Here is a 20,621-nt window from a genome sequence, read left to right as displayed (position 1 = left end):
TTTTTAATTTCTCCTGTTGTTCCTGGCTGTTCCAGCAAGTGCAGAGATGTGGAGGAACCTAGAGAAAAAAACTAATTTTCCTGAAGATTTAGCCTTTGCTGAGCAAAATAGTCCATGTGCTGGTGCTACCAGAGCTGAGCAGCATCACGTTCACTGCCTTGTTTATACAGCAGAAAGGGGAGGGATGATGCACTGGTTCCTTCTCCTTGTACCCTTCCCAGGTGTGAACCTGTTCCGTCAAACATGAATAAGCCAAGCAGAGATCTCAAAACGGGTAAGACAGGTCTGGGAAATTTATGAAAATAATTGGTTTAAAGAAAAGCAGGCTGTGAACAGCCCAGCCATAGCACAGAGGAGACCAGCCAGACCAGGTCCTTGACAGAGAAAAGCCCAGTGAGGGTCTCTAGAGGCTGTTGTGATATACTTGGGTCTGAGAGTGCTGAGAAACTCCATGAGGAAGAGCGGCAAGAGCAGGCTGCGAGGCCAGGAGTAGGACAACACTGCTGAAGACACCTGAGGATGGAGTCTGGCCCAGGCAGGGAAGCTGATGGTGAGGGGAGCAGAGCAAGGGCCACATGAGTGGGAGGGCTTGAGGGCCAAGCATTTTACACCCTTTGCCTTTGAAGCCAACTCAGAGCTAAAGAAAATCACCCTTGGCACATGGCACAGGGAGGTGTCTGTGGCATAGGGAGATTATAGAATCATTAAGGTTGGAAAAGACCTCTAAGATCATCAAGTCCAATCATCAGCCCAACACCACCATGCCTCCTAAACCATGTCCTGAAGTGCAATGTCTACGCGTTTGCCTGACTGCTCTTTCAGTAAAGACATTTTTCCTAATATCCAGTCTAAACCTCCCCGATGCAACCTGAGGCCATTTCATCTCGTCCTATCACTAGTTACTTGCAAAAAGAGACCAACCCCCACCTCACTACACCCTCCTTTCAAGTAGTTGTAGAGAGCAATAAGGTCTTCCCTCAGCCTCCTCTTCTCTAGGCTAAACCCCCCCAGCTCCCTCAGCCACTCCCCAGCACACTTGTTCTCCAGACCTGTCCTGGTCTCAGCTGGGATAGAGTTAAACTTCTTCATAGTAGCTAGGATGGGGCTATGTTCTGGATTTTTGCTGGAAACAGCGGTGATAATGCGGAGGTGTTTTAGTTGTTGCTAAGTAGCACTTACACTGGTCAAGGACTTTTTCAGCTCTGCTGGGTGCACAAGAAACTGGGAGGGGGCACAGCCGGGACAGCTGACCCCAACTGACCCAAGGGATATCCCACACCATATGACGTCATGCCCAGTATATAAAGCTCTGGGGGAAGAAAGAGGAAGGGGGGATGCTTGGAGTGATGGTGTTTGTCTTCCCAAGTAACTATTAGGCATGATGGAGCCCTGCTTTCCTGGAGATGGCTGAACACCTGCCTGCCCATGGGAAGTAGTGAATTAATTCCTTGTTTTGCTTTGCGTCCACGCAGAGCTTTTCCTTTAGCTGTTAAACTGTCCTTATCTCAAACCATGAGTTGCCTCACTTTTACTCTTCCGATTCTCTCCCCTGTCCCACCAGGGGGGAGTGAGTGAGCAGCTATGTGGTGCTTGGTTGCTGACTGGGGCTAAACCACGGCAAGACCCTGCCCCAGCCCCGCTGCCCTTCTCTGGACACGCTCCAGCCCCTCAAGGCCCTTCTTGTCCCGAGGGGCCCAAACCTGAGCCCAGCATTCGAGGTGGGGCCTCCCCAGTGCCGAGCACAGGGGCCCCATCCCTGCCCGGCTCCTGCTGGCCACCCCAGTGCTGACACAAGCCCGGGGGCTGGTGGCCTCCTTGGCCACCCGGGCACTGCTGGCTCATGCCCAGCCGGCTGTCAGCCAGCCCCCCCAGGGCCTTCTCCGCCGGGCACTTCCCAGCCCCTCTGCCCCAGGCCTGGGGCGCTGCCTGGGGTTGGTGTGACCCAAGGGCAGGACCCGGCACTGGGCCTTGTTAAACCTCACACAACTGGCCTCGGCCCATCGATCCAGCCTGTCCTGATGTCCCTGCAGAGCCTTCCTACCCTCAAGCAAATGGACACTCCCACCCAGTTTGGTGTAATCTGCAAACTTACTGAGGGCGCATTCAATCCCCTTATCCAGATCATTGATAAAGATATTAAACAAGACTGGCCCAGTACTGAGCCCTGGGGGATACTGCTTGTGACCAGCTGCTCACTGGATTTAACTCCGTTCACCACAACTCTCTGGGCTCGGCCGTCCAGCCACGTTTCACCCAGTGAAGAGTACCTGTCTAAGCCATGAGCCGCCATGTCCATAGCACAGGCAGCCTCACAACCTGAGCGCCCAGACAGTGACTAATCATCCTTTCTGGCCATCACCCTTCTCCAGCATGGTCGCTCCCTGACGCTCATTCTCTCAGCGTAACAAGCATTAATCCAGGATGGGGGCTCTGGAGGTGCTGGCATGTGGGTGCCCAGGGCCCCTCAAGTGAGTCGTGGTGCTTGTTGACATGGGAATCGTGACACCAGGGCTTTGCATTCTGCTCTGTTGCAACGCACCATCTGACGGAGGAATTTTGCGGAGGAGGACAACACCTTTCATTAGGGCTAACATGCTGTTGGATCTAACAGCAAATTCTGGTATAAGTTAGAGAAACCCATTCTCTTAACAAAGCCAGATCATACTAAACTTATGAATATGATCCAAATCCTGTTTCTCCAACATTTGTCAACTCTGGTATATTTTTTTCCTCCTGTCTCCGTGTCCATAGTTCCTTTGGGCCCGTACCCCAACTCCTGTCGGCTGGTGGCTGTTGGTGGTGCACCAGCCACAGCGCTGGGATGCCCGGACTCAACTGCCCCTGTAAGCATTCGCTTCCCCCACAGCACCAGGCAAGTCGAGCACACAGGATCTCTCTGTGCTGATGTAAAAGACCCATATGTCCCTCTCACGTGGGGATGCTGCCGAGGTGAGAAGATGGACTGCCACTTCTGGGCTGTGTTTGCAAAGCTGGCAGTGACAGTAAACACCACATTGTTTTGTTTTGTTTTGTTTTTCTTGCTGTTCACTAATCACGTTTGCTCTGGAGACTTCACAGATGTAAGGTCTTCAGGTACCTCTGCTTAAAAAGAGAGCCACTTTCCTTTCTGCGAGGTTACGGTGTCTTTGAGATGCAAAAATCCAACCGTCCGAAGCTATTTATTACAACCGGCAGCAGATGCACCCGTTGCATTTGGGCGCAGGTAGCGGCACCCTGAGTTTGCGGGTAAATAACGAGATTTGCCGCTGCGGGAGCAGCGGGAGAGGGTCTGCGCTGCGAGACGTGAGTTGCCCCGGTGGGTGGACACCGGCCAGCGCGGCTCGTCCCGGGCGGAGGTCGCCGGGCCGCTGCCGCGGTGCCGGCCCTCGGGTGGCGGTGGGGGGGCGGAGGGGGGCACCTCTCTGAGCCCACCCCCCCCGCAGGGACCGGGCGCCGCGGCTGGGGGCGGGGCGGGCGCCGCCGGGAACTCAAACCGCCGTCCCGCCCCTCAGCTAATGGCCAGCGCCACCGCCCCCAGCCAACCAACGAGAGCGCAAGACCTCCCACCACCAACCAATAGGAGCGCGGGGGCCGGAGCGGCGATTAACGCTCGGGAGCGGCGGCCGCGGCGATGGCGCCGGAGCGCGGCGACCGCTCGCTCCCCGCCGGTACGGAGGGTCTTCCCCGGGCCTTCCTGCAGAGCCTGCGGACTCTCTTTGATATCCTGGATGACCGGCGGCGGGGTTACGTGCACCTACGGGAGATCGAGTCCCGCTGGCGGGGAGCGGAAGCCCGGGAGCTGCCCGCCGGCGTGATGGAGGGGCTGCGGCGGGCGGCCCCGGCCAGCGGGTACCTCACCTTCGAGCGGTTCGTCCTGGGGCTGCGCGCCGCCCTGCCCGGCCCGGCCCGCCCTGTGGAGAGCGGCGGGCGGCGGAGCGCGGAGAAGCCGCCGAGCCCGCGCTGTGCCGAGGAGCGGCGCGGGAGGAGCGGCGGGCAACGGGAGCCGGGGCACGGCCAGCCCCGCGGCCGAGGTGAGCCGCCGCTGCCGGCGGGCCCGCAGCGCCGCGGGTCGGGAGCATGCCCGGCCCGCTGCCGGCGGCCGCGGAGCTAGGCAGGGCTGGTTGGGACCCCGCGGCTTGCTCCGGTTCTTGGGCAGCGCAGGCCTGCTCCCTCCTCCGGGCTTAAACCAGCAGCGAGTTCTTCCCGCGGGGCTGACGCAAAACTCCGCCAAAGTTCCGGCTGTTTTTAATTTTGCTGTGGTGGGTTTGGATCCACGCTGCGGGTAAAGCGGAGTGGGAAGCGTGCCGCTCTGCTCTGCGTCTCGGATTTGAGTTTCCCTTCGCTTCCCTCCTCGCGTGGGTGACAGTCTGTTTATAGCCGTGACGAGAAGAATTAAGGGCTCTACTGTAACGTGTCCGCGGTTGTCCCCTGGCACAAAGGTAGGAGGTGACCTTGCTCGGGGAGGGGGTGACGCAGCTGGTCGTGTTGCCGAGTCGCTGGGCCCTGGGGTGTCCAAGAGCCAAGCGACTTTGCCGGGGTGAGAGCTGTGGTCATGGAGCAGCCCCGTTCTTGGGTGGGCCCTGTGCTGGGAGTGCACCCTCAGAAAGGCTTCGTTCATGATTTCATCCACGTTTTGGGCAAAAAAAGAAAAGCAAAAGCTGATCCAACTTTTTTGTTTGGATAATTCCACGGCACTAGTTACAATTATAAATAAATAAGCAATAATTAAATAGGAAAGTGGCATCAGGGAGATTTGCTTTGCTGTCCTGAAGTGCTGTCCAGGTGGCCAGGCCAGGGCTTTGTCTGCAGAGCTCGCCAGCAGGTCCCTGTGGGCTCTGCCCCTTCCTCGGGACCTGGGGTCCCTGTGCTGGGTCTGCCAGGGCCCCCTGCCCCTGGGTGGCGTGCTGACCTTGGCAAGGGGGAGACCATTTCACTGGCATCCTGATTTCTTACTAGTCAGTAAGAGACGTTAGGAGGAAACCAGGCTTCTGGGCTTATATGGTGTAGGTAATAATTATTTATCTAGATTTGTGAAGCACTTTGAGATCTACAGACACAAAGGTCTATGTGAGGAGCTGGTGTTTGTTATTGCAACACTTGAGTGCAACGACTTCCTCTATCCTGGGCAAGTTGTCTGGGCTGGTTTGCCTTCCCTTCCCACTCGTTCCCTCCCAGTCCCCTCTTCTGTTGGGTGGAGAAGAAACTTTAGCTATGGCTGAGGTTCTCTGTTTTCCATTTCGCCTCCAGACTAATCACTGAAGCTTCATCTAGGGAATATTATTAAGCAGACTAGTTCTTCTATCATCAAGTGTAAATCTGGAAAAACCTGAAAAAAATCCTGCTTGGTAAATAATCGGCAAATTGAAAGCTCTGCCCTGGAATGGAGTGAGCAAATGAGTACAGTAACTTTCTGATTGCTGAGGATCTTTCCATTATAGGCTGATGTACTGATGTCCTGAGCCTGCGGGCAGGCCCTTGCTGCCAGCTTCCCACAGTGCAGGGCCGTATTCTGGGAACAGGCCTGAATTTCAGGTTGATTCAGCAGCTTAGTGAACCTTATAGCTCAGAGTTATTTTATATCTTTTAGCTCCAGATCCTGCCCAGCATTCCTTTCCACCGTTGGGGGTTTCCCAGTGTGTGGCTGAATGAGTAGGTGGTCTCCTCAACTGGCTGCAAGGGAGCTGGGCACTGCCATGGCAGGGTGCTGCTCTTTCTCGTTGTAGAGAAACGTGCTGGGTGCTGAGAGCTGCCCATGGGTCCAGGAAGCCCTGTCTCCATTAAGATTATATTGTTTGGGCTTGAGGCTGTTCAGAGCCTCCACCTGCATGAAGTAGCTGCTTTAAGAATCTAACTAAGTGTAGAGAGATGGTGTATCAGTGCTCATTGACTGCAGAGGGTCTGAGGAAGCTCTCCCTGTCTGTTTTGGGGGAAGGAGGCGCTCACAGGATGCCACCCTAGCTCTGCCTTCTGGTCCAGAGGGCCTCTGCATGCATCAGAAGTTGTTTGGATGTGAACTGTGGCAAGATGGCAGAGCTTGGGGCCAGGTGATCCTCCTGGCACATCCAGGGGTGCAGTGAGCCAGTGGGACAGTGATTCTGTCCCCTCTTCCCTGCTAACATCCCTTAGCATATGGGCAGAAGTGCTGAAGTCCCTCCTCAGAGTCAGCTTCCAGCTTTTCAGAAGATCTCATCAGCCTGGTGGTGCTGGAGCAACCCACAAGCCACTGCTGGGCGCCAGCCACAGTCACTAGGGACCCGACAGCATCTGCTGGGTGCAAGGATGGTGAGGCTGATATTGGAGACATCACTGGGGATGGAAGTCACCGTGATGGCTTCCTTACCACTGGTGCCTAGGTGGGCTGTCACAGCAGTGTCCATAAATATGTAAAATGACCATGAGGTGTCTGTTCCATCCTGGGCACTTGCTCTGGCTGGCGAATGCTGGGCTCATGCCCTAGAGGGGCGCTGGGAGGGAGGAGGCTATCCCATATCTCATGACAGGACCTCTTCCATCTCTGGTGAGCTGGTCCTGCTCTTTGCCTAAGAAGAATTGATCCTAGCTCGTTATCAGGGGTCCTGTTTTAGCCACTACATTGTCAGCTCAGGTGCACAGAGCTCAGTTCTTTGACCAGGGAGCACTGCCTTACCACAGGTTCAGCTCAGCTCAGCCTGGCACTTCCAAGTAATAGCAGCAAAAATATTTTTAACAGGTTTCTACCCTGCAGCTCTTCCCAGAGGTGCTCCTGGCTTTGCTTTGGTGTTCTGCCTATTGAAGCTACCCTGGGTTTGGGGATGTTCCTCAGCTTCCCAAGTAGAAAGTCGTACAGGTCTGCTAGGAGAACATGTGCATGGTTGCACCAGTCTCACTGGGTTCCTCCCAGCTAGGTAAGGGTGTGTGAAACGAAAGACAGTTGGCAAACGTGAACAGGTGATATCAAAGACTTTGTTTATTGTGATGCTGGAGACCTGTCTACGCCGGAGCACTTGCTGGTAGGAGAAGCAGGGTGACATGATGGATCAGATGAGGACTTTTCCTGTGCCATGGTGCCATCTTTCCCCAGTGACACAAAGTGACAGGCTGAGCGAGGCACTTGTTGCCTGCTGCCCTGTGACTCTGAGTCCAGGTCCCGTTGCTGAACCAGCACAAACGTGGCAGCACAGGCAGCCCCAGTGTAGTGCAACTCTCCAGACCTTGTTGCCTTCAAGGTGAAGGGTGGCTGCCCTCGCTTGTCCCATATCCCTCTTCCATAGTGTCAATATGCTCAGCTGAGGAGACTTTTGGAGCAGTGGGCAGCAATGTGCCAGGCCAGGCAGCGCTACACACCCTGTCCCAGCACTCACAGCCCTTCATGCCTGCACAGGAGGGAACAGGCAGCTCTGGCGCCTGGGAGCTGGAATGTGCCCAACCATGGGGGAAGGATGTGGTGATGGGTGGGGGTACCTGGGAGATATGTGGGGAGCAGTCCTGAGGAGACAACGTCCCCAGCTGCCTCGCTGCCTGGCCTTGCTTGCCTACCTCCATGCTGCTCTTGTTTGAAAGCCAGGTTGGGAAGGAAACTCTCGAGGAAAGCTGTGCCCAGAGAGCAGGGTGAGCTGCAAGAGCGAGGAGGTGAGCATGAGGCAGCATCTGCTGGGGACTCGGTAGGGGACCAGGGTAAGAAGGGAGGTGCAGCAAGCTTGCCTTTTGGGGGTGTCTGGGAAGGGTGCTGGCTGCACCCTTGGCTGCCCTGGTTTGGGGCAGCAGGGCGGTGCCCTGCCAGCTTGGCCAGAAGCAGGGATCTGGGCTGGCTTGGCTGTGGCCACAGGGCTGGATTTTTGGCGAGTTCTCCAGGGTGGGTGGTGTGGGGCTTGTACTGACTTCACTGCATGTGCCCAGCCAATACCTGCTTTGGTGTACAGGCAGCACAGAAGGGAGATGTCTGATCCAGCCTGAAACATGCCAGTATGAACTTAATCTCAAAAAATAGGTTATGCATGGATTTGCATCAGCATTGTGTGTTTGTAGTAGATCAGTCTTTTGTAAGATAGGATGTTGGGATTTTAATAAAATTTTGGAAAACATACAGCCTGATTTATTATATGCCTAGACCACAGGCATGGGGTCTTGGGGGGCAGATCTGCATGGCCAAGCCCAGCACCAAGCAGGAGCTGCCTTCAGGAGGAGCCAGGTTCCTGGCAGAGCCTGTGCCACCTGAGCGGGAGCCAGGACAAGAACAGGATGAGGGTAGGCAATATCACTAATGGTTTAATTGCCTGTGCTGGGACTGAAACAGCATTGCCTGGAAGTTGCCTGCTTTTTGCAGATGACGACCACTGAGGTCTGTTGCCAGCCTGGTGCAGGTAAGTCAGTCATTGCTGAAGCCTGCCCTGCCCATACAAAGATGAAAGCAAGCGCTCAGGCTGGTGCTTTGCTCAGCTGCTCCCTGCCACGTCTATTTGCATGACCACCCCGCAGATAGTCCCATAGAAATGGCTGTGGGGAGGCTTTCATTGCAAGTGGCTGGAGGCCTCATCCTTTCCTCTGTTACAGGTGGTGATGCTAAGGCTGCTGGACAGTCCCAGGGAGATGGCAGCCTTTCAGGGGCTGGGGACACTCGGAGGCATCAGAGGGGACGTGCAGAACACCGGAGACACACCATCACCAATGGTGTAGACTTCAGCATGGTAAGGGGAGAGACGTGTTGTGGGGTCCAGTGAAGGGGCCCATGGTCCATGGGGGAAGGTCAGTTGTGGGGGCACTTCACCGCTGACACCAGCTGTTTGGGTTGTGGCTCCCCCCTGCCCACCCTACATGTGTGAGCCATGGGGTGTTGGGCAGATCCTGGTATTTTGGATGCAAAGCTCTGTTGATGCATGTGGAGGTCCTGCCATTACTTCTGAGGTGCTTCTGTCCCGAACTGTGCCAGGCAGGGAAGAGGCACATGTTTCCTTTCTTCCCCACCCAAGTGGAGTCAGCCCATGGACCCAGTGTTTGACTACATGGGTGCCTTCCCTGGGGGCAGAAACTTGGGCAGGGAAAGGCAAATGTGTAGGTGTTGGAGCAGGTGGGTCTCTGGGCCTTTCAAGCACTCCAGCAAAGGTCAGGTATGCTCTGTGGTGCTGGGCTCTGTCCACTGTCAGACGTTCTCTGCAGATTGGAGCTCAAGTATGCTGATCCTCCTTGCTCCTGGGAGACATTTTGCTGGTAATGCAGAGGAATCAGCATTGAATTTAGCCAGGCAGCCCAGGATGGAGGGATCTGCCCTGCTCCCAAATGGGATGGAGGAGCTGCCCAGGCATGTTGCCCACAAGCTCAAGCTGAATTTTCCTGGGAAGAGAGCCAGGACCCAGCTTGCAGAATGAGCTATCGTCCAGAGCTTGTCTTGCTGGTTGCTGGAGCTGCTGCTGACTGTCACTTCTGCAATTCCACCATTCGCACCCTGGTGTCACTCTGCTCCCTGAACCCAGTGGGGCTGACTGGTGGTGCAGGCAGCATCTGTTACAGCCTGGTGCTGGCCTTGGGGGACATAGCATACTCCAATGCCTGACCTGGGGAGGTGGGGGTTTGGGCACATATGGTTTGCTGGACTTGCAGCTATTCAAGGGGTTGGGGTGCTCTTGGGTTGAGGGTGTCTCTGCTGAGAGGTGCTGGCAAAGAGTAAGAGATGTAGATGCGTACGTATGGGGATGGGATCTCTCGTCCTCAGGGTTTTGGTGTCTGGGAGTTGCTGCCTCAGAGAGGGGAATGTCCCTCCTTCCCTGGCAAGGCTCTTCCACTGTGTGTAGCTCCAGACTGGGGCTCATCACTTCATGAGCTCAAGGTCCTTCCTGGTACAGGCAAGGAGGGTCTGGTAGCCAGCATATCTCCTTGAGAGCTGGGGTTTGTTCCCAGCTCTGCCACAAGCGCTCTTGCCCTGGGCTTGTGTTGCCCTTGCCTCTGTTTCCCAAAGCTGCTGTTGGGGCAGTGGAAGAGAGGTCCTTTGCCGTTCTTCCCCCCTCCCCATGTACCTGGGTGCTGCACTGCCTTTTGCATGCTTCTCCCTCCAGAGAAGGGGTGTTGGTCCCTCTACCACAGGAGAGAAGCCTTCCCTGGCACCCTGGCAGGAGCCTTTGGGTACCATTCCTACTTCTGAGCATACAGAGACAGTTTGAGCAGGTTTGAGTCCAGCAAGGACCCAACCTCTATGCAGGGCAGTGCTGTCATATTCCCTTCCCACCAACCATACTGAGAGGTTGTTGGGCCCCGGAAGAGACTAGGCACTTGGCTGTGATTAGGCTAATTTGCCTAAAGCCCATGGTGGGATGGGAGCACTAGTATCCATCTTGCATCCCAGGGTGCACTGGGACAAGTTCATCCTGAGCAGCAAAGCAGAGGTGTGGTGGTTGTGCTGCAGCCCCAGGACCCTTTGCACCACCATAGCCGGTGTCTGCTCAGCTGGTGTTTTTCAGCCAGTCCATCATCAGATCGGCCCAATTTCCCCATAGCCACAGGGGATGGCTGGGATGAGACCTTCTGTGAGAGGCTGAGTGCTTTCATTTGTAGGCAGCACAGCATACAGCACTGTCCCCTCCCCTTCTACCCCAAGTAGCACCAGCCAAGTCCAGCGCTCTGTCTTCCTCCTGACCCAGAAGCTGCCTCTGCCCCCAGAGCATCCCATCCTTAGTGAATGCCATCTGTTCCCATACCCTGCGGAGTTGGTGATGTCCCACTGCTCTCTGGGATGCTGCCTTTTCCTCTGGTCACCATGCTGGCCAGCAAGCCTGGTGGAACTAGGGCAGGCCAGGCAGTTGCAGGCTGCAGCCCAAGCTGGGTGGGGGTCCTTGCCACATACAGCACCTTCTTCATGCCCCTCAGCAACAGCCTGTGTAGCACCAAGGCTCTGCGCTTCTTGTTGTGGGTACATCCCCTTTGGTCCATCTCTCTGTCCAAGCATGGGGAGGTGGGTGTTGGGGGGACATCGTGTTGCAAACAGCATTTCCAGGAGCAGCAGGAGCAAGAGCAGCCCTGGGGTAAAGGGTGGCTGGCATGGCGTGGCTGGGAGGCTTTGGGGCTGGCATTGGGGATGGGAAGCACTGGCGGCTTGAAGAAGGTCTTGGTATGGTCTCCTTTGTCCCTGGGGATGGAGATCTATTCAGAGTCACTTCTGAGCTGAATTGTCCACCTCCAGATGCTCTCAAAAGTAGCAGAAGCTCCTGAGCATCCAGCAGCTTCTGGAAGACCAAAGTCCCACTGGTGCCTGCAGAAGACTCCTGGAGCCCAGTCTGTGCTGTGGGTGGTGGAGGCCAGGCTGTGTTGTAGCAGAGAAGGCAGAGGCAGCAAGGCAGGCAGCTCCCGTTGCTCTTGGTATGGAGCCAGGGGAGCAGGCTGGCACAGCCTGGGAGAAGGGGAGCAGGAGCCCTGGGCTCACTGGGTGAGGGCTGATGGAAGGATCACTGCACCAGTTCCTGTGTTCCACAGGGATGTCCCCTCTTCTCTCACCACCTCTGCAATTGCCAGTGGCAGTGCAGTGCTGAGGGGCTGCAGAAGAAGGTGACAGCAGAGCAGGGGACTCTGTGTCCCGTGGGGCAGAGATGGCTGCTCCAGCCCTGCTGTCAATGGAGGGGCCAAGCTGCCTGCCCTGCAGCAACCCTGGCTGTGCCGCATGCAGTCCTGCTCTGCCTGTTCCAGGGCGCTGGTCTGGGGCAGAAGTCCCAGGCACCCTTGTAGCAGCCCTCTGGGCACATAAACATCCCCGCGTCCCTCTCCAGGTGATGCTGGTGCTTGAACCTGAGAGACGCAGAGACACTCAGCAGAAAGGTATGCTGTGCTCTGCTCAGCTCAGGCGCCTCAGGGGTAAAGCAGAGGAGGGAGGAGAGCAGGGTGCTGGGGAAACAGTGCAGCAAGTTTCCCCCCAGCTTCCAGTCTGCACGTTTAATTTGGCTGCTTGCCTCTTGCTGAAAACTGTGTGTTTGTGCTGCTGGCTGATGCTGTAGCCTTGGGGAGATTTGGGGAGTGGCTGCAAACCCTGCTCTTGCTGTGTCCCTGGATAAATACAAGGCAGAGAAACCTGCTTCTGCAGTGGGAAGCAGGAGTGTGGAGGTGGCCTGACCATCCTTCACCTGCTTCTGTGCTCTTAAACTGGAGAACTCTTCCCCCAAAGCAGCATAAGGCAGCAGCCACCATCCTACTTCTCCATGGTTTTTCATGCAAAGAGGGGCTGAAACCCCTGCCCGTATCCATATCCCTCTGTGCCTTGTGAAAAAACTAGCTTCTGGGGCTTGACAAGGCCTTGGTGGGGAGGGGGTGACATCTCTGTGCACTCTGTCCTGCAGCTGAAGCACATGAAGGAGCTGGAACAGGAGAAGGATTTCCTGCTGCAGGGTCTGGAGCTGGTAGAGCATGCACGGGAGTGGTACCATCAGCACATCCAGTTCATGCAGGAATGTCAGAGGCTCCTGGGGAAGAACAAAACCAGTGCAGTGAGTCTGGGGTGCCCATCTGCTTGGGAGGGTCTGGGGCTGCTCTGTGCGTTTGGAGAACTGGGCTGGGACTTTGCTGGTCCTGGAGCCGGCCCCATGGTAACCCCCATCCTCTTCTTCCCATCCCCCAGGAATTCCTCCCTGAGGGCAGCCAGAGCCACCTGGGGCACCTGGTCCCCAAGCTACAGGAGGTGAACCGCTGCCTGGCTGACCTCCTTTCCACCACTGGCAAGGTGAGAGCAGCAGACTAGCAGCATGTGGTTGGTTGTGTAAGCTTGGGACCCATCCTTTCCCCTGTCTTATGCTGGTGGCTGGGCTGACATTGGAGCTGCCATAGTTCTCCTGGGCTCTGGGGACGTGGCTTGGCTCCATGGGCAAGATAGGGGATGGCCAAGAGGACAGCACAGCTGGCCCCAGCTGGGATGAAGGATGCTCAAGGCATGTGGGGACTAAAGGAGATCCCCATAAAGATGTAGCCATTGTTAAGTGAATAAGGAAACCATCCTGCTGAGGTGCTGAGTCAGCCTTCTCAGACCTGGCTGTCCTGGCAGGAAAGATTTCCAGATCTGCCTGCCTTGCTGGAGACTCTGATGGCCTGTGCTGGGTTATTCTCGTGTGCTGGGCTTTTTTCCATTTCACATATGCCACAGAAACTGTGGCCTTGGAGAAAGGCTGGGGAGGGCCACCAGGAAGGATGCTTGATGTCTCATCCCTTCTCTTTATCTTCTCTGCAGTCAGTGAACCCCTCCTCAGCTCTGAGCAGGCTGGTCCCTGTGGTGTCCCCAGTGTCAGCAGGCTCACAGCAAGCCATAAATATGCTGAAGGAGCAAAACCGGCTTCTCACCAAGGTGAGTGGGGGTATGGGGGGATGAGATCACCTTAGGGAGGCTGGGACAGGAGGAGGGCTGGGATGGGGAAGAAATACAAGGCAGTGGGAAGTGTTCCTTCAGCTTGGCCAACCTTGGTCAGAGGAGGGTGTGTGGGCTGCACCTGGAGACCCCCTGTCACACAGCTGTGTCCAGCTGTTTGCTGGGTGAGGGTCTCTGGGCAGGGTTTGGGCGTCCCTGCTGGAGGGAAAAGACTGTGACAAATGCAGGTCATGAGAGGGTGAAGATGCTGTTGCTGGGATCTGCAAGCAGGGCTGCTGGGGAAGGGGTACCCGTGGTGCCCCTGACAGGGCCAGGCTTACTGCTGGGTTTCACATGGCAGCACCCACAGTGCAGCAAATGCCAGCATTTTCCTCCTCTGTCCTGTGCAGGAGGTGACTGACAAGAGTGAACGCATCACCCAGCTGGAGCAGGAGAAATCTGCCCTGATCAAGCAGCTCTTTGAGGCTCGTGCCTGTAGTAACCACGAAACAAGCCAGCTGGACTCCACCTTCATCTAGCACCTGTCTCCTCACTCTATGTCCTCAAGCTTCCCCGGGGGTTTCATGGGATTCTTGCACCCATTGCTCCAGGTGTCATATCTCGAGGTCTGGAGCTGCTGGTGGCATCTCTGCAGGAGGAAACTGAGGAGGTGTTTCCCTGACCCTGCCTGAGGAGTATCCCCGCACTGCTCTGCTGCTGGGCTTACCAGCTGTGCTGCTCTCAAGCTGTTCCTTTTCTGTCTTTTTAGAGACTGCAGGGACTGTACCCCCAGCCCAGTGATCCCCAACATGCTGGGGGAAACAGCCGCTACCTATGCTGCCGGGGAGGGGGGAGGCAGGGGCAGCTGCTGTCCCTTGGCCTCACTTCAGGCTGAATTCTGGCTGCTCTCAGAAAAAGATGATGCTGCTTCAACATTCCAGCTGTCATCTCCAGGCAAGCCTGGCCATTGAAGGGTGGCCTGCCCCCTGCTTGTCCTGCTGTTGGAGGACAAGATTGAAAATCCAGTGGAGCGTGCCTGGCCCCTCTCTGCTGCCTGAGTTCTGCCTGCCAGTGACGGTGTACTGGGCCAGAGCAGTGCCTGAACTGGTGCTCCTCCTGGTGTAATCCCTCTTTCCAGTTTGCAGTAGTGATGCCATAGTTGCTGTTTACATGTCTACAGGCTTCTGTAGTTAATGAGCCATAGACCCAAACGAGGTAGCCTGTACCTCTGAGCTGCTCTTTCAGGCTGCTTGCAGATTGAGGCAGACATCTCTGCGTCCCTTTATTTGGCTTGACCTGACAAGTGTTTCCTTATGACTGCCAGGCTTATATTTTTTCATTATGGCTTTAAAAGGAGAGGTGATGTCCTACAGCATGAGGATGCTAACACAAGCCTGACTTCACAGATGACCTTTAGGACAAGGTTTTGTATTTAACTGAATGTGAGTGACAGAGCAGAGGCTGATGGGCTCTTTCTGGGCACATCTCCAAGTAGCAGCTTTGCCTGTCCTGGTGGTAGTCTAAGCATGGGTCCTGTTAGTCTGGTGCAACTCAGGAGACCTCCTCCTTCCCACCCAGTTCAGTGATGATGCTTGAGCTGAACAATGTCTTCCACTGTGGCTTGGTACTTGGTATTTATGGTACTTTCACAGGAGAGCCTTGTGAATCCCCATGTAGCACAGGGCTGGCCCTCTGTAGCTCCAAGACCAGGACCTTTCTTTCCAAGGTTGTTTCAGGCTCTGACTCTCCTGACACAATGCTGTGACACAATGCACTGATCTGGGCAGAAGTGTTGGACCTGCCCTGCTGTGGCCTGGGCACCATGCAGACCCATTCCTTTATCACTCCTGTTTTTACCTGTCTAGTGCAGACATGTCCCATCCAGCTCCTCTCTTTGAGGTTGATTTTTGACCTGAAGCTCACTGCAAGGCACGAATCCCTTCTCTACCCTTGTGCCTGCTGCCCTATGCCAGAGTGGGGATCAGCAGAGTGCCAGGGAGAGGGAGGAAGAGGGAGGAGCAAGGCCATGGGTAGTTGTGACCCCCTATCTGCAGGAGTAGGGTGTTAGTTGTCCCCTGGGCATCAGTGCCTGCCATCTCTTTCATGATGCCACCTCTGGTATCCAGTGCCTGTTTTACCTGAGGTTTGATTAAAAGTGACCTTCTTTATAAGGAGGGTCGCCTGTTGGTAGGAGTAATAAAGTGGGGTGAACTATTTAATTTATCCTTCCGTCTCTCTGCTTAAATGAGCTCATCTACAGCTGCTAGCCTTGAAGTTCCCGACTGTCCTGTCCCAGGGATGTGGGGTGAGCTGAGGTTGCACAATCACAGCTTAGGCATGAGGAGCCCAGGGCCTGTCTGTTCCAGGCTGCGTTCCTATGCCCTTTCCCATCCCCTCTGGCTTCCCTGGGCTCTGGGGCTGGGGACCCTCTGGTCTCTCCCCACTGCTGTGGGACCAGGGTTGTGAAGCCACCTGCCTCCTTTCCAATGCTTGTAGCTTCATCTGGCTGCTACTCCAGAAGCTGTGTGGGGCTCATACTCCTCAGGTGATGCTGGTGTGTTACACAACCCCTTATTTCTTTTTAAGTCCCCTCTGGCTGTGGGCAGCAGTGGCCGTGGTGCTCTGCAGTGACTCCTTCCTGCAGGGGCAGCTGGAGGGGACCTTGCTGGCATGGCATGCTGTGGTGCACATCCCTCTGCCCTGCGCTGAGGCTGGCAGCGCCTCTTTGGGGTGAACCTGGGGTTCTGTGCTGGCCAGGGGCACCTTTCTTTGCTCCTTGGCACGGCCAGGCTGGGGGGTGAGCTGGGACCCCCTGCATGCTGCAGAGCCTTCTGTGGGTGAGCTGTTTATGCCTCCAGTGCCAGCAGAGGAGCCAGGAGGGGGAACCGGAGCCAAGTCCCCTGCAATTGGGAGAGGGAGCTTTGCTGCAGCCTCTTTCAAGTGGTGCTTAGGGCAGCCGCAAGCCTTGGACATGGCAAGGAGGGGGGACAATAATTGCCGTTGGTTCCTGTTTCATGTCTGTGCTTGGGTGTGGAGCCTGTGAGGTCTTTCAAAGGAAAGAGAGGATCATTGTCCTCACTCAATGCCACTCTGTGCAGAGCTGGGACAGCTCTCCCCCCACCCTGCTGCTGCCCCAGCCCAGGGGAATGTCCTGGCTGTGTTCCAGCAGCGCTGCCCCCGGGCCCCTCCTTGCAGAACTGGCGACGGTAGAGCTCTGAAACTGCAAGAGGCCTCCTGGGATTGGGGTCCCCCTGGGAGCTGCAGGACTGACCTCAAGCTGTTGCTCTGGCCTGGCCATGCTGTTTCTGGGTCCCTGATGGGTCTGGCACATGCTTGATCCTCACCTGCGTGTCTGGGCTGCGTCCACTTTGACACCTTTAACTGTGGGGGCTGGTACCACTATAGTGGCAGTCTGGGAGCCATGAGACCTGGGTTTGTGGCCAGGTCTGTAAGCGATGCACTGGGTAATGCGGGTAAGCGTCTTCCCTTCTTGTCAGGCTCTGTTCCCACTAGAGCTGGGTTTGCACAGATCTGTGAATGCACCTCCAGGGCTCTGATCACATCTGGAAACTGCTGTGTGAAGCTGTGGTCCACACCAAGAAGAGCTGCAGCAGGTCTCTGCTGTCCCCAGCCAGGACAGCTCCTGCTGACCCACCTCAACTCGGCACCTCCATGCTTGAGTTTGTCAAGCTCAGGTGCAACACCATGTAGTCAACACTCATGCCACGGGGCACTTACCACAGGCGTCAGGGTGAGCCTGCACAAGGGGTCCCCACTGCCACAGCCTGGTGATAGGGGGCTGTTACCAGGAGCGGGCTGTGCTTGGTCCTTGTCTGGGCTCAACCCAGACACGTTAGGTCCCTGGGCTACCCTGGGGGATGGGGGATCTCATCCTCTTATGTCCTCAGCCATGTGGTTTGGGAAGGATCCAGTCACTCAGGTCTATTTGTAGTTTCTCTTCTGTCCAGCTCCATGCCCTTCTCACGCCCTTGGAGGCTGGGCTGCATGCCAACTACCCTGCTTAAAGAAGGTCAGCTCTCCCAGCAGAGCAATTATCACAAATGCCAGCAGGAACAGCCACATCCTGGGCCCCTAGCCTATCTGTTTTGTGCTTCTTGCTTTTCTTCTGTGCTGCACGGTTAGAAACTGCTCTGCCCAGGGTAGCTCCTTGCTGCCCTGGGCGGTTTGCAGTAGCTCTAGTGCCCAGCGTGCTGTCAGCCCATATGCACTGCACCCACTGTCCTGCTCTTGCTAGTGCGAATCCCTGGGGATGAACTGATGATGTGATGACCTGAAGAAGCCCTCAGGTCCTGCGGCTGGTCTTTTCTGGGACAGGGAGCTGGGCTGTGAAGGGCTGTCTTGGCTGAGGTGGTGCCTGGTGCATCTCAGACCTGCAAGCTGGCACCTGGTACCTTTTGCTCATCCCCTTGGTCCCTCATTGCAGGTGTTCTGCCCTGTGCCTTGTTGCTGCAGCCCTGCCTGTATTGCAGGCTCCAGCTCACCAGTGCTTTTCTCCTCTTGGCAGAGATCAAACTGCCTCCTGCCTTAGCAACATTACCTAGTGCATGCTCAGTTCTCTCTGTTCCTCCTCCCTGGCTGCGGCCATGGCAGAGCTTAGTTTTCCACTGGCACTTGAGGCACAATGGAGCAAATGGACCCAATCCCAGGTGGCAAGAGACCGGGTCTGCCCTCCCCTGTGAGGGGTACAGAGCAGGGGCAGCGGTGGGTTGGCCTCTGCTGCACCATCCTGGCTCATTCCTGGGGGTACGCTGGGGCCACTGTGTCAGGTGTCCCCAACATCTCCATCATGGGGGAAATCAAGCACAGGATCCTGATTCTGCTTTAGCATCCTGCCAGGTCTGATGTCTCCCTGCAGCCGTGACCCCAGCCTGGCGCAGGTGCTCACTGCTGCCTGCACAGCCAACTGAGCCTCTTCCAGGGTACAGCTGATTGAAGCCAGATGCTCCCTCCCGGGGACAGCTAGTGTGGGAGGGGTGGAGCTCCCAAAATTCCTGTTTTAGTCTGCAGCTGCGTGCCATGGGGACCATGATTTTACGCCTTGCATTACATAAAAAGGCAGCTGCCTGTGGCAGATATCCGCCCTGTTTCCTCACTCTTGAGAAGCAGCCGTCGGGGAGCAGAGCACAGGCTGGGGCCCTGGCCAGCACCCTGGCGGGGCCACACTCGCTGTGCAGGTGCCCTTAGACCCACAGTGTCCCCTCATGGGACCCTGGTGTGGTGGTGGGTGCAGACATGGTGGAGGTGGTCCCCTCCTCCTGCCCTGCCATCAGAGCACCTCTGGTCACCCTTTTGAAGAGATGATAGGATCACACTGGGCAGGTCCATGCCCCAGCATGGACAGGCAGCCGAAGGGGCAGAAATGGCTGCATAGGCAGAAAGACTGCACTGGAGGCTGGGCTGCAGCCGCACCCCAGGGAGCGATCAGAACCCACCTGTGCAATAACACTGTTAACTGCTCTGCCTCAGTTTCCCCAGCTGTAGATAAGGGCTGGGCACATGGACCAGCATGTCCCCATGGCAGGAATCCTGGGCTGCTCCATGCCTGCACGATTTCAACAACCAAGCATTTTTTTCTCCATTCATTCTCACATCCCACTGCAGCCTGGCCCCACAAGACAGGCCAGGGAGGACACACAGCACCTCTTTGCCGTGCAGCTGCAGCCAGGTCCAGGGGCCAGCACTGGGAGCAGTGTGTCCTGCTGCCCTGTAGCCTCTCCAGGGTATTTCCCCCACATTTACCCCAAGGGCATCCCTGCAAGCATACAAGGCACCCCACAAATCTGCTGTCCCCCACCCCAGGCAGCCAGGGGCACCCTGTCTTCAGACAGGTCCAGGCAGGTAGGTTTGATTTCTTTTCACTACTGAAAATGTTCTCCTGCCTGTGGAGGCGGTCTGAGGGGTGTCTACAAGCCCAAAAAGGTGCCAAGTAGGGATGTGATGGCTGTAGGGTTGTCCTCTGACCCTTTTCCTTGTGAAGAAAAAAAGAAACCGTTATCAAATCTTTCCATCAATAGCCTGATGGCAGGCAGGGCTGCCTGTGCTGCCTGCACTGGGGCATCCTGCAGCCGCCCCCAGGCAAGGGTCATGACCATGGCCATGTTTGTGTGTCCCACAGGTGGGGACACACAGGGCAGAGCTCAGATACAATGGCGATAGCCGAATGCAAGCAGGACATCCTAGCCCAAGTTCCCCAGACCTGTGTCCCCAGGTATGGCCTCCAGCCAGCTCCTTGCCAGTGAGAACAGAGCTGCCACAGAGGGTTTGAACGCTGCCAAACCCCGCACAGGTGCCATACGTCACCCTGCCTGTGAGGAGGGTGTCACAAGTGACACGAATTTGCCCCATCTCAGCCCTGGGCTCTTCCCTGTCATGCCGCTGTGGTCCTGGCAGACATCTGAACTAGGCAGCAGCACCACGGGTGGGCAACATGGGCAGGTCTGCAATGGGGAGGAACGAGGGAAACAAACCTGGCCATACCATACTGTGAGGATGCACCAGATGCATGGGCTGACTTTTCCCCTTGTGCCATTGCACACACCTTCATGGCAAAATGTTTTCTATCTGTATTTACTGCTTGGGGTACCCAGAGTGATGTGAGAGGCTCTGAGCAATCTGATCTGGTTGAGTATGTCCCTGCACATTGCAGTGGGGTTGGACTACATGACCTTTGGAGTTTCCTTCTGAACCAAACTATCCTATGATTCTGTGATTCTATGTGGAGCTGGGGAGGTAAAGGGAAGCTCTGGATGAGCTGTGCCACAGGCAGCGCTGGGATCAACAGGGAAGGGCTGAGCATGGCAGGTGCCGTGGGTGCAGGCAGGCTCTGCCTGCGGTAACGGCAGTCCCGTGCACAGGATCTTGCACAAGGCTTTGTGTTGCTTCATTTCTACAAAGGCGTTGAACAGCTCTCAAACCACAACAGCTTTTCCATCCCTGTTGAAGATGAACAGCTCCCATGTTGTGCTAGACAAACTCGTAAAGAATAAGGCTTTTTTTGTCCTATTGGCTAAACAAAGAAACCCGAAAGACATCGCCTCAGCCCCCAAGAGTTTTTTAGCCCAAAATTAAAATATTTTGCATTGGTATGCATTCAGTTTGGGCTTCTTAAACACTCTTCCCTTTTTTCTTCCACTGTATTTAGGGCCAGTTGAAATGGAAAAGCTCTTTCTAAGTAGCACACAGAGAAATGACCCCCATCCTGGTACTCCTGGCATGAGCTCTGCCATGCAGAAAGCATCCACATCTTTGGGATGTTTCCAAAATCTTCATTAGATCTTAAATTCTTCCAAAACCTCTATTAGTCCTCAGGCTGAAA

At 55.9% G+C, this 20,621-nt stretch overlaps 1 protein-coding gene across 1 annotated transcript; it reads left to right on the top strand.

The window, feature by feature from the left end:
* The first annotated feature begins 3,592 nt into the window (after positions 1 to 3,592).
* On the top strand, positions 3,593 to 15,504 carry SAPCD2 (suppressor APC domain containing 2). The gene is made up of 6 exons (XM_064468635.1): positions 3,593 to 4,031; positions 8,530 to 8,663; positions 12,291 to 12,437; positions 12,569 to 12,670; positions 13,172 to 13,285; positions 13,696 to 15,504. The coding sequence occupies exons 1-6, from the start codon at positions 3,632 to 3,634 to the stop codon at positions 13,822 to 13,824; spliced, it is 1,026 nt and encodes a 341-aa protein (XP_064324705.1). The 5' UTR covers positions 3,593 to 3,631; the 3' UTR covers positions 13,825 to 15,504.
* The last annotated feature ends 5,117 nt before the right edge of the window (positions 15,505 to 20,621 follow it).

This window comes from Phalacrocorax carbo, chromosome 18, assembly GCF_963921805.1.
Source record: "Phalacrocorax carbo chromosome 18, bPhaCar2.1, whole genome shotgun sequence".
Lineage (NCBI taxonomy): Eukaryota > Metazoa > Chordata > Aves > Suliformes > Phalacrocoracidae > Phalacrocorax > Phalacrocorax carbo.
The sequence above is the reverse complement of the archived record's forward strand: the minus strand, read 5'-3'. Positions and strand labels throughout refer to the sequence as shown.